The sequence below is a fragment of the Acinonyx jubatus genome, chromosome B1, assembly GCF_027475565.1.
Source record: "Acinonyx jubatus isolate Ajub_Pintada_27869175 chromosome B1, VMU_Ajub_asm_v1.0, whole genome shotgun sequence".
NCBI lineage: Eukaryota > Metazoa > Chordata > Mammalia > Carnivora > Felidae > Acinonyx > Acinonyx jubatus.
Genome location: NC_069382.1, coordinates 156,233,645 through 156,246,317, shown reverse-complemented (window position 1 = coordinate 156,246,317; position 12,673 = coordinate 156,233,645). Strand labels below are relative to the sequence as shown.

The 12,673-nt window shown below is 45.6% G+C and overlaps 1 protein-coding gene across 1 annotated transcript in view; it reads right to left on the bottom strand.

Moving 5' to 3' along the window:
- Positions 1-12,559, bottom strand: part of IGFBP7 (insulin like growth factor binding protein 7) — a 73,274-nt gene extending 60,715 nt beyond the window's left edge. Inside the window, exon 1 of the mRNA XM_027057374.2 lies at positions 12,037-12,559. Coding sequence (XP_026913175.1) covers positions 12,037-12,511 — 475 coding nt within the window. The 5' untranslated portion in view covers positions 12,512-12,559. The remainder of the gene's footprint in view (positions 1-12,036) is intronic.
- Between the last annotated feature and the right edge of the window lie 114 nt (positions 12,560-12,673).

The window sequence follows — 12,673 nt, the reverse complement described above, 5'->3', positions numbered from 1 at the left end:
AGTGTTCATGCTTTCTAGGGCTTCCATTTCCCACAGTGAACTAGATGTTCTGAAAAGTTGTCCTGCTGTGAAACATTACATGCTGGATAAGTGCAGGAAAAATTGGCTCATCATTATTATAATTATCCTAATGAAATGGTGCACACCCAGTCACTTGAAGTCTTTTTAGAACAATGCTTCTGAACCTGGCCTGGACGTTAAATCATCTGGGAGCGTTTAAAAGGCCTGCTGCCCAGGTTATACGCAAACCAATTAAATAAGAATCTTGGAGAAGTCAGGCATCAGAATTTTATAAAACTCCCCAGGAGATTCTGATGTCCTGCCAAGGTCAAGAATCACCGCTTTAGAATGGGATCAAGTACACGATGTACATGGAGAGTTGGTGGTCCCAGTGTTTTGTCAACTTTACTCACAATTGCTGAAGCTGGTAGATCTGAAAAGTTATCCAGCGTCTTAAATTTCCTCTCCATACCCTCATCTTCTGCTCTCCGCCCTATGCTAGGAGGTGGATGGCATCACTTTTCAGGTAGATGCAAAGAACCAACCTAAGTGGGTACCTTCCTGAGTCTAAGTATTCCCGTTTATAGTTAAGTGTTTTGATTTTTTTTAAACTAGTTCCTGCTGAGGTACATGTAAAAGCCAAAGAAGAGACACATGAATTGCAAGCAAAGAAGAGACACAAATTCCACAAGTCTCCAAAGTCAAGGATAATACCCAATATGTACCTAATAAATATTAATCATACTCTCCCTCTGCCAATCTCAGTGATTTTGGTTCATATTCTTTTTTGTAGCCAATTATCTCCGGGTTTTTTGGTTTTTATATGAACCAAACAACAAAACACAAAAACATTTTCGATGTATGCAGGGAAGAAACAGACCAATCATTACTTAAGTGTCCTTTGAATCTAAAATGTCCTCTATACTTGAAAGGTGCTCTCAGGAAAAAAAAAAAAAGGGTGTGACATGAAAGATGGAAATACTCCATGTTGTAAAGCAAAGTGAACCCTCTGGCCAGCACCCTGGGTGGTTACTTGCATTTGACTCTGGGGTCTCAGAGATGGAGCACGGCTCTCTGCCCTGGAATCCTTGAAGAACAATAACAAGAGCTAGATGAAAGTTTCCAGGGATTTGGTTCTAAGAACATTACCCTGACATTTTGCTTGCAGACTTCTAAACACAGGTTTCAGATCTAACTTGGAGATACACAGGGCGGTATTACATTTGGATTGGTCAAGTAAGACATAATGCATCACAGTCAAGGTGCTTATGAACTAACTCGTACCAGGGCTTATAATGCTAGGAACAACAAAAACTGAAATGAAACAGCATTTAATGAGACTTTTCTATGTGCCAGGTACCGAAGCTTTTAGTGTATTACCTCACTTAAGCTCCCAACGACCCTAAGTGGCAGACATTATTATTACACCAGTTTTGCAAGTAAGAAAACTATGAATCAAGGAGGTTTGGGTCACACAAGTAGTTAAGTGGCAAAGGGGGATTTGACTCATGTGGTCTGATTCCCAAGTTCACATCCTTAACCATTCTGCTGTATTTCCTCACTTGTATCAAATTTTGGCTGCTGGGTGACCAGAAATCATAAGAGTTGAAGACAACTGGTAGGGTCAGGCCTGGGATCGGCCTTGGAGACCTATCAAGCCCATGGTTATGGGGTTATGGCTGTCTCCCCTTCCTCCTGGACTGGGCTGGAGAGGGGCTCTACTGGGTTTGGACTGATACATGGAATAAGTGAGGATCCTAAAGTACCTGAAAAAACTTCAACCCAAAGCAGCATCAAGAAAAGAAGGGACAACCGTCTCCTGGATAACACCGACCTTTCAGAGGTAGCATGCCAACGTTTGGCTTATTTGCTATCTATGGGAGAATGCCATATGTGGTTCCTAAGTCTGGGGATGGAATTGGGGAGGCACACAGAGCAGTGTTCACCGTGTATCAAGTTGCTGGCCAAGCTCTGTAACTAACAAAGGGCTGGGACTGGAGAGAAAACCTCATTTCTTTGTGCTCAGGCAGGAGAAAGGGGCAGCATGCAATGATAGGCCAGGGAGGGAGGTGGGGGGAGAGGGGGGGAGGGGGAGGAGAGAGAGAGAAGAGGGAGAGGAAGAGGGAGAGAGGGAGAGAGAGAAAAGAAAGACACCTCCAAGGAGGCAGGAGTGAGGGAGGGGCTGCTCACTTTCCCATATCACAACCAGGTCCAAAAGGCCTGCCCCTGCCCCAACAGTTCTCTTCTAGTGAACCAAAGCCTTGGTGGGGCACAAAGAGCTGAGCTGCATCAGCCTCTCCCGCCTGCTCCGCAGCGCTGATCTGAGGCACACCTGTGCACAGTGGGGCCTCTGGCTCCGAAGCTCTGGCCCATCAAAACTTGGCAGCTTCTTGCTCTCTGCCCCAGCCTGCCCTCTCCAGCTGGGCTGGGCATCTCTAATAAGCAGCCTCTCTGCATGGATCGCCTCGCCTCACCTCACCTCCTGTAACTCAGAGCGGCGCTGCTGCCTAAGCATTTCAAGCTCAGTCACATGCTCTACAGCTTCCTGGTGGGGGGAAATTCCTTCGGAAGCCAGGGTTGCCACGTAATTGCTGCAGCTGCTGCTGAAATCCACTTTCGGATTTCTGTTCCCGGAGCAGAAAGTTCTGAAAGCGCCCGTGGAGAAGGAGCAGGCTTTGGATCCCTGCAGGCTCAGGCTACCCAGACAAATTCCTAAAGCCTCATTTCTGTGTGGTCTCTTTCAAAACCTTCTGAATGTTCCCGGAGATCTATTTCTTGATAAATTTTTCCTCCCTTGCTTGGGGTCAGGCCAGAAGAGAGAACAGATGTCAGATCTAAAGCTTTCCCAATTCAACCACTTGACCACTGGCCAGCTAATCTGCCATGATGTAAATGAAATGTCTTTGAGCCTTTCTTGCTGGGGGGGTGGGGTGGGGAGACAAGCCTCCAAAAAAGCTGGAGACGTCCCTGTTTCAAGAAAAACAACATGAAAGAACAGGGTGATTGAAGTCAGCTGCATTTCTGCCTGTTAGAATATTAAAGTGCTCTCTCTTTTTTCCTCTCAGAAAGTCAAAATGGATTATGCCGGAGTTCTCAAACCCCCACAAGGATTTTCCTTCTCTTGCACGTGATCACCTGACAAAATATATGCTTCAGTCTGTAAGGGGAGTAATCCCACAACGAATCCCAGCTCAGATGTGCAGTAAATATTATTATCCCAGCTGAGAAAACTGATGCCAGAGTGGTGCCGGGGTGGGTGTGTGCAGGGCTCAGTCAGCACTCAGAACTAAAATTTCAGGTGAAGGGGAACACTGGAGTGTGTTGACAGTTATCTTAACTGTCTTTTCTCCTTCCTCACCTTACTCGGACTTACCAGAAAGCCTGGCAGATGATCAAACACCATAGAAACAAACGTTATGCTCCCAGAGGTCCTGCTTGGGAAAATATTCATGCTAGCTGCTCCCAGCACACTAGCCCTTCAAAAGCCTCTTGGCTGCAATTGAAGAGACTTTCCAATCTGGCCCTGGAAGGACTGCCATTAGACTGAGCTATCTGTACACAGCGCCCCTTCGATACATTCTTTTAAGAAATATCATTCTGCGCTGCATGTAATAGGACATTTATTATAAGGTGAACCACAAAAAGCCAAGTAAACTAAGACATTAACTTTGTTATCATAAAGAATTTCTATTTTATGCTAAAAGAAAGAGCTCTTCTAGAGCTATTTATACAGGGATGTATCATATATCCCCGATCAATTCATCAAAAAGAAACTGTAAGATAAATGTATTAAGGTATTCTACAATGCACTATGTAGAGTTCTTGCTCCCAAAGAATTTACAGTCTAGTCAATAAGGACTCTTTACATTTGGTGCTGCACACTTTATAGTGATTTCATATCTGTTTTATACTCTGACATTCACAATAATCCTGTGAAGGAGTACAGCAAACTGTGCCTTCATTTATTAAATGCATTACCCTGAAGTTTTGAAGGTGTTGCTTTTTCATAGTAAACTCTATTTTGAACATGTTGGCTTGTCCTTGGCCCTCTTGGTGTAAGTAAGTAACATCATACCACAGGAATGGGGCACTGTCTACACTGGGTTACTAGGTTTGTTTTATCTGGTCTGAACCTACCTACTTACTTTCCTTCCTTCCTCTCTCTTTTTTTTTTTCCGAGAGAGGGCATAAGTAAGCAAGGGGCAGAGAGAGAAACAGAGAAGCAGTGCTCGAGCTCACAAACAATGAGATCATGACCTGAACTGAAGTCAGATGCTTAATGGACTGTGCCACCCAGGCGCCCTGGTCTGAACCTTTCTTTTCAGACACAAAAATGCTCTGCAACCTCAACGTGCTTTTGGATGCAGTCCATTTCTGGTTGGTTCCTCTCTCTGGTAACCCATTGCTTGGTGGAGGCATTGAGAGAGGTGGGGCTATTGCTCAATCCAGCTTTTTCTTTTTTGATTTTGGGGGCTTCAAGCCCAGTGCTGAGCCCAATGTGGGGGTTGAACTCACCACCCTGAGATCAAGGCCTGAGCTGAGGGATGCTTAACAGAGACTGAGCTGTCCAGGCACCCCTCCAGCTGTTTCTAATAACCTCACCTAGCTTTCTTTTGTAGAACGGTAAAGTCGATTCAACAAATTAGCTTTTTCTAAGGCACCAGATCATTTTGCCACTAATCCAACTTGAGAAAAAAAGAGTTCAATTATTTAACTCATCAGTTTTAAGTAAAAATAAATAAATAAACATTTTCCCCCTCCCCCACATGTTATCAACCCTGGCTTTCTTCTACAGACCTCTTCACTTTCTTGTGTAGGCTTTGTGGGGGTAGTGGGGTGCTGGTCTTAACGGACCTGAAAAACCCACCCAGAACAGCCTTGGGAAAGCTTTCCTTAGCTATTTCTAGTCCCTCCCACCCACCCTCCTAAAGAGTAAAGGTCTCCCTGCGAAATCTTTAAAATTGCCTAATATAAGCTAACATTCATTTACACACACGTCTTCTTCCATCTCAAATCTTTCTAACAGTGCTGCCCTGGATCTAAATTACAAAAAAAGGTTACATTCATATGGTCCCTAGCTTAAAAGTTCTTTTGACTATAGTTCAGGGTTCCTTTTTAGTAAAGCTGCCAAAAACAAGATGTTGTCTTACAATTAAAAACACAGATGAGGTGAGATCATTTGTGGGGTAGCTTGAGGTAAAGGAAGCACTATAATCTTATCCACTGTGGGCAGGAATTTAGAGTGAAGGAAGGCTGGCCAGCCTTGGACTCCATCCAGGAGAGTTTTGTCGCTAAACTACCCAAAGAGAGCCTTATAAGGCAGTCTCTTGTAGAAGGCAAGTCTGCAGTAAACCGGAGAGCAGGCTCGTGGGGAAGGATGGAAATCCTATTTAGCGGTGTCAATAAATGCCTGATCAGCTCAATCATTCCATCTCACAGGCCCAGGGTATAAAAGATTTTTAAAGTTATAACAACCTCTTCTACATGTTTCCTCTCCTCACTGAGGTGATCTCTCAGCTCCCCAAAGAGAATCTTTGAAACTGAATTCTCCAGACTCCCATGTGAGCATGTTATGGTATTCAACAGTTTTTACCAGCAAGTTCTTCCTACTGTGTATTCTAAATGTGCCTCATGGCTACTTAATTCCAGGCCTTTTAATTCCATCTCCTGAGGAACTGTAGAACAGTAGGTCAGGCACCTTCCACTTAATAACTAATTCCCAACCATGAAGAAACATTAACTTGTTCTTTGGATTATTTTCCTCCAAAAGAATCTTAAGTCCTTTAAGACCCCTTTGGCAAGGCTGCCTATTTTCTTTTCTAAAGCTTCTTCAGGTTTTCAAATCCTTACTAAAATGCAATGATTAAAACTAGGTAAACTAAAAATGAACCAGTGATTCACTTAACTTTCTAGAAGTTTCTGTGCTTAAGAAGGGCAAATGAGGCCAGAAAAAATTTTAAAGCATTTCTATTGGTCTGGGGTGGACTTTTTGGGAGGTGACATTTTCTGTTTCTGATCTGAAAGCAGACGGAGGAATGGGAATTGTGGGCGAGAGAGGAAGAGCTTCCTGAAATGAGCAAGTGGGTTATAATTTGGGAGCAGGGCTAGCTAATGAGCAGAGGATGTGTGGGTACTTTGCAAGGAGTCATTTATAAGAAAAAAGCGCAGTACAATGGGCTTGTCTCTGCCAAGCAACACACAGCTTGCCATGGCAGGTTAAGAGCCCGGATTTGACAATGCTTCTAAGATCTGAGAAACGTAAGGTTTTGTGAAGAAGTCTAGGCAGCTTTTGCTGGGATTATTGTAACAGCCTCCTAAGGCAGTCTCTGACTGCAGTCTTGCCCCTCTTCCAATCCCTTTCTAAGGGTGGCCAACACAGATTTTTAAAAAGCATAAATCCAATGTTATCACCGAATAGGTCCCTCAGCTCTGGTGATCACCTCTAAACTTCAATGCATCTAAACTTCTCCATCCTTGGGGTCAAGTGTTCAGCAGTCACCTCTGCTCTCCTGTTCTGCGAGGCAGCCCTATGGAACCATGTGCTATTCCTTCTGCTGCTAATGCTCTTCTCTCCATTCTAAGTCCGTTCCAACCCCCATGCTAGCTCTTCTCCAGCCAATTCCTTTACATCCCCATCTCAGGACCTTACTCTTCCAGGAAGTCATTCCTGGCCCTTTTTCTACAAGTTTGGGTTAAGGATCCCCCTCATCTGGGCTCTGTGGCCATCTTTATGGTATAAGTGTTAGTTTACAAAGCATTGCATGGACTTCCGTTCCCCCCATCCCTGGAGATAAACCAGACCATTAGTAATCTCATTTAAGTTTCAAATCCCTATTCCAACTTTCAGTAAAGTTCTACAATTCTGGTACCAGTGGCAATGTGTTTTTTTCATGCCACCAAGCAATTCTTTGATAGCAGCTGTGCATCCTACTGTTCAACTCTTTTCTGACACTATCTACCTAGAGATAGTGTTAGATCACACAGCTCAGTCCCACAAGACTGCACTCCCACTTCAGATGCCTATCCCAAGTCCAGTTGGTCACCTGTGCTTCTGACTGGCCATAAACTGGGTTCCAACGACTCCCTCTCCTTGGTTCAATGGATTGCTAGAATGCTCACAGAATTCAGAGAAACACTTTACTTACAAAATTACCAGTTTATTATAAAAGGATGTAACTCAGGAACAGCCAGACAGGAGAGATATATAGGGCAAGGTATGGGGACAGGGGTATAGAGTTCCCATGCCCTCTCCAGGAGGGCCATTCTTCCAGCATTTCCACATGTACACCAGCACGGAAGTTCTCTGAACCCATCCTTTTGGGTATTTGTGGAGGCTTTGTTACATAAGCATGCCTTAATGATTCGATGACAATCATTGGTGATCTCCAGCCCCTCTTCCCTTCCAGGGGGTGAAGAGTAGGCCTGAAAGTTCCAACCCTTTAGTCATGTGGTTGGTTCAACTGGCAACCAGCCCCCAACCACAGTCCCAAAGTAACTCATTAACATACAAAAGACACCCCACCACTCTCCATACCTCGGAAATTACAAGGGTTTTAGGAGCTTTGCTGCAGAAACGGGCAGGAAGATCACATATATATTTATTATTATAAATCACAATATCACAAGTTCATAACTCATTGAAGGACAGTAACAGAACATGGACATTTGAATGATAGGTTATCAAAATAAAATGAGCCTAAAATGAGCTTCTCAAAGAACGAATGTTTAAAGTCCATCAAATAAAACTAACGTTAAGAGTTCAGGATAAGAGAGGAAGAGGAGTCAAACGTCAGATGTATTCCCGGGCCTAGACTTCAGAAAGGCAGAATATACAAGAAGAAAAGAGAACAGACAAGCAGGAGAGTCCACAGCCTGCATTTCCAAACAGGAAGGCCCTTTCTTACGTGGATTTCTTTGTTTAATCAACAAATATTTATAAAGCGTCCAATAGCCAGCTACTGTGTTTATAAATAATTATAAGACAGCGTCCCTCTTTTAGGATGCTCCTATGAGGAAAACAGACATCCAAAGAGCCCTTTGGTCGGCGGGGGGGGGGGGGGGGGGGGGGGGCACCTGGGTAGCTCAGTTGGTTAAGTGTCCAACTTCGGCTCGGGTCATGATCTCATGGCTCATGAGTTTGAGCCCCATATTGGGCTCTGCTGACAGCTCAGACAGAGCTTGAAGCCTGCTTTGGATTCTGTATCTCCCTCTTCTTCTCTGCCCTTCCCCTGCTTGTGCTATCTCTCAAAAATGAATAAACATTAAAAAAAAAAAAATTAAAAAAAAAAGAGTCTCTTTGGTTTGTTCCCCCCCGCCTTTTTTCCCTTCCCATATATTCATCTATTTCACAACACTGAACCTTAACAACAACTCTGAGATAGGTATGATTATAATCCTTATATTAAGGGTGAGGAAACCCAGGCCCAAAGAGGTCAAATAATTTGCTTAAGGATCAGTAAGTGACAGTTACAATTCACACCCAGGGAGTTTGGTTCTAGAGCTCAGTGTCTTAACTATTCTGCTAGAATGCCTCTTGCTTATATACACACAGCATGTGTGCAATAAATATTGTTGAAAAAGGACTGGAAGCCTACAGAGAACTGAAGGACATCATTAAGGGGGTAGAGGGTAGGTGGAGCCAGGGGAGTCAAGGAGCTTCCTGGAGAAAGGGACAGGCCCTGATCTTGAAGGCCTAATGTTCAAAGGGCGGAAAGACAAGTGAGGGCAAGGGGGTGACTGTGAACAACAGCAAATAGCAACACTTACTGCGGCTGGACCATGACTGGGTTGGAGGGAAGAGGCCAAAAGAATACAGTTATGGTAAAGAGCCTCATTCGTCCTGATAGGTGGTTTGAATTTAGTTCTAGAAATGCTAAACACAGAGACTCTTAAAGAATTCTGGGGCACCTGGGTGGCTCAGTCATTAAGCATCTGACTTCAGCTCAGGTCATGATCTGATGGTTCATGAGTTCGTGTCCCACATTAGATGAGTCCGCTCCTCCCTCTCTCTCTCTCTCTCTCTCTCTCTCTCTCTCTGCCTCTTGCTCACTTGCGCCCTCTCTCTCAAAAAATATAACAAAAAACAATGAATTCTGATTCCACAATTAAAAACTGTGAGGGAGAAGAAGAGGAGAGTGGACCCAAAGGGACCAACGTGGTTGAAACGGAATTGCCAAGAAGCTCAGATTTAAAGGACCCGGAACAAAAGGTGTTAATCAAGAATTGGAATAAAGGAGCACCATGTTCTCTTCCAACCATGAGATTTTAATACATATATCTCAGCACCTCTATATTAACTTTTTATTTTTTTTAAGTTTATTTATTTTGAGAGAGGGAGAGAGAGAGAGAGAGAGCGCACATGCACAAGTCGGGGAGAGGCAGAGAAAGAGACAGAGAGAGAGGGAGAGAGAATCCCAAGCAGGCTCCACACTGTCAGTGCAGAGCCTGTCATGGGGCTCGAACTCACGAACCTCGAGATCATGACCTGAGCTGAAATCAAGAGTCGGACGCTTAGCCAACTGAGCCACCCAGGTGCTCCTATATTAACCCTTTATTAAACTGCATTGTCACATCCCCTCTTCCAGTTACTCATGACTTCAGGGACTTCAATAATGACACTAAATGCATGATGGCAGTTCCAACCTTTGAGATTATCTTTCAGACATACTTTCAAAAAGGTGGCTTTGCCTCTTATCACAGGTACAGAAAACAAGCAGACTAAGATCTTTTCCCCAGACAGTGGGTAAGTGGTAATCTCAGAAAAGAAGAGGATGATTGGGAGTGTCTCCAGCCCCCCAAGGAAGGCACACAGGGAGGGGAGACTGCAACCTGTGTGGATACATTAATTAGCGGGACCAGATCTGTTCTGTGCATCCCCAGCTGTAGAACATCTAGCACAGTGCTGACACCAGCTATCTGCTCAATAAATGTTGGTTAGTGAGATCAGCAGGAATGTCCCCTTCCTCTCAACACTTGAGGAAGCATAACTTGAAATTCCTCTCAGGGTAGAAATGGCTGGAGGAACCTAGAAAACACATTTCCTATTCTTTGCAAAGCCCCAGTACTAAATGGCACAGAAATAAATGGCACTCTGTCAGATTTGCCTCTGTAGCTGTCAAAACACATCCACATCAGGAGAAATATATTAGGAGATACGGTTTTAGTCCCATTTGTCTCTGCTGTAGACAAGCACACTGGTAGACCTCACATTCTTTTCTGCTTTCTCTGACATTCTCCTACAAATGGTCCCAGGCACCACACCCCCATCTCTAGATTCAGACTGGGAAGAAAAGGCTAATTTTGTCAAGGTTTCCAGTTTTGGACGCTATTTCACTTAACATCTTCCTAAACAAAAAGAAAAACCAGGTCCACATCTTCAAGGGATTTGCAGTCTGGAAAGATGCTGGGGAATGGGGTGTACATGGTAATGAGGTGATAGGATTAGTTCTCTACAACTATCACTCTCAAGATTTTATAATCCCACTGTGCGTTTAGAGACACAAAAGCAAGAGAGAAAAAGGGATAAAACTAGCTACGGGCTAGAATTGACAACAATGCTTAAACAATCCCCAAGCTAACCTTTGGCTGTGATAAGCAAGTCCCAATGATCTGGAAAGACTGTGGGGAAAAATTCCCCTTAGAATGTTTATAAGAAAATCTCAGTATTTGGAAGGAGTTTTTAAACGATGCACATTTCTCTTTTCAAGATATGACTGATAAATGAGATCCAAAAAAACAAACGACTGTTTCTGTTGGAAAAGTATATGAATTATTTTGGGTTGTGATTTTCCAAGTTCAAGGTGCTGATGGTAATATAAATAGTCCACAGTAAGTTACATGATTTAAAGCTTTCAATAGTGAACTCTGAAATGAGTGACATACGACCTATCGGAGTATGGGCTTCTGGGAAAAACTCTAAAAAAAGAACTATTTGGAAAGTGTGGAGAAAGTCTGAGCTGTGCTTAAAGAAGCAACTGCTTCTGTCATTTCAGGAGAATTGCCTCCCTCCCTTTTGCTGTGTTGGCTGGGGCTAGGAGAGGGACTGCCAAGGTTGGATCTCTCTAACATTTCCCTATGGAAAATGTTATTTCAGACAGAGTTAAAAATCTCCGAGGTTTTTTTCTCCTTACAAGTCCGGGCTCTTATTTATTTTCCCCTTTCATTTATGGCAAGTTTGGATCTGTCTGGAATAAAATAAATGATCAAACATAACCTCAAAGGCATTCCTGCCGAACAGTGCATCCTGGGGACGAATTACACACAAAAAAGGGACAAGAAAGAAAAACAAAATGGTCATAAGGTTCACAGTATAAACTACATCATAAAAACATTCTTCAAAGACTTTGCACTTTTTGCCCACAAATAATTAGCTAGTTAGATTATTGTTTGAGAATCGTTAATTTCCAGTAAGTGAATTACTTTCTCTAACATTAAGAGACCATGAAATCCAATTTTTAAAATTCTTACAATCTAGCCAGTTAAACGTGGGACAAGTAACTTCTCTGACAGTCCTTTACTTTGTATTTCAGCGTCAAACTCTTCCCCCTTCACTCTTGATTTCACTTCTATATCCACACAAGCCAAGAAAGAAGGACGAGAAAATGACATCTCTGGGTTTCCAAAAGAATGGGGGCAGCTTTTGCTTATCGACTTGCCAGCTGTCAGTATGAGCTGGGTCGCGAGAGTCTTGTGGTGCCAGAAAAACTTTTCTATATATACACTCGCCCCGCAAAACCTCACTTCTTGGCGCACGCAACAAGCTTCCAAAATAAAACCCCGAGAGAGAGAGAGAGAGAGAGAGAGAGAGAGACAGACAGACAGAGAGACAGAGAGGGAGGGAGAGGGAGAGAGAAGAGGGGGCGTTACCTATGCCTCCTAGCCTCTCAGAGGCGCCCAAATCCTCCCCTCGGATCCGTCTCCCGGATGCCCAGGGAAGTATCCCGGGGCACAACGGCCGAGTACGCCCCGCCGGGTCTGACCCGCGAGGGGGCGCGCGGCCGACGGGGCAGGGTTGGAAGGGAAAGCGCTCGTGCCCACCTTGCTCGCAGGTGCCCTTGCTGACCTGGGTGATAGCCTTCTCCCCGCGGCTCTCGGCCCTCAGGCTGGCGGCGCGCAGCTGGCACCCGCTGGAGTAGGTGATGCCGTCGCTACCGCACACCGGGTAGCGGCTCTTGCACACGCACACGCCGCTCACCCCCGGGCCGCCGGCTGCTGCCCCGGCTTTACCCTTCCGCCTCTTGCGGCTCTTCACGCACTCCATGCCCGGCGCGCAGTGCCCCCTGCCGGCGCCGCCGCCCCCGCACGGCTCGCCCTCGCCGCGGGCGCACACCGGGCAGCAGCCACAGGCGTCGCGGGTCTCGCCCAGAGGGCAGCCCCGCGGGGGCAGGGGCGGGCAGGCGGCCGGCTCGCAGGGGCCGCAGACGTCCGAAGAGGAGGAAGAGGAGAGGGGCAGAAGCAGGAGCAGCAGCCCGGCCGCGCTGAGGAGCAGGGCGCGCAGCGGCGGCCACTCCATGGCTGGGCGCGGAGGCGGCGGGAGCGCGAGTAAGCCTGATCCCGCAGGCTGACGTTTTAAACCCCGCGCCCCGCCCGGCCGGGCCGCGGGAGCCACACCCCAGGGCGGTGAGAGCGCGGCCGCCCCGCCCGCGCCGCGCCTCCCGGGACCGCCGGGCTCCAG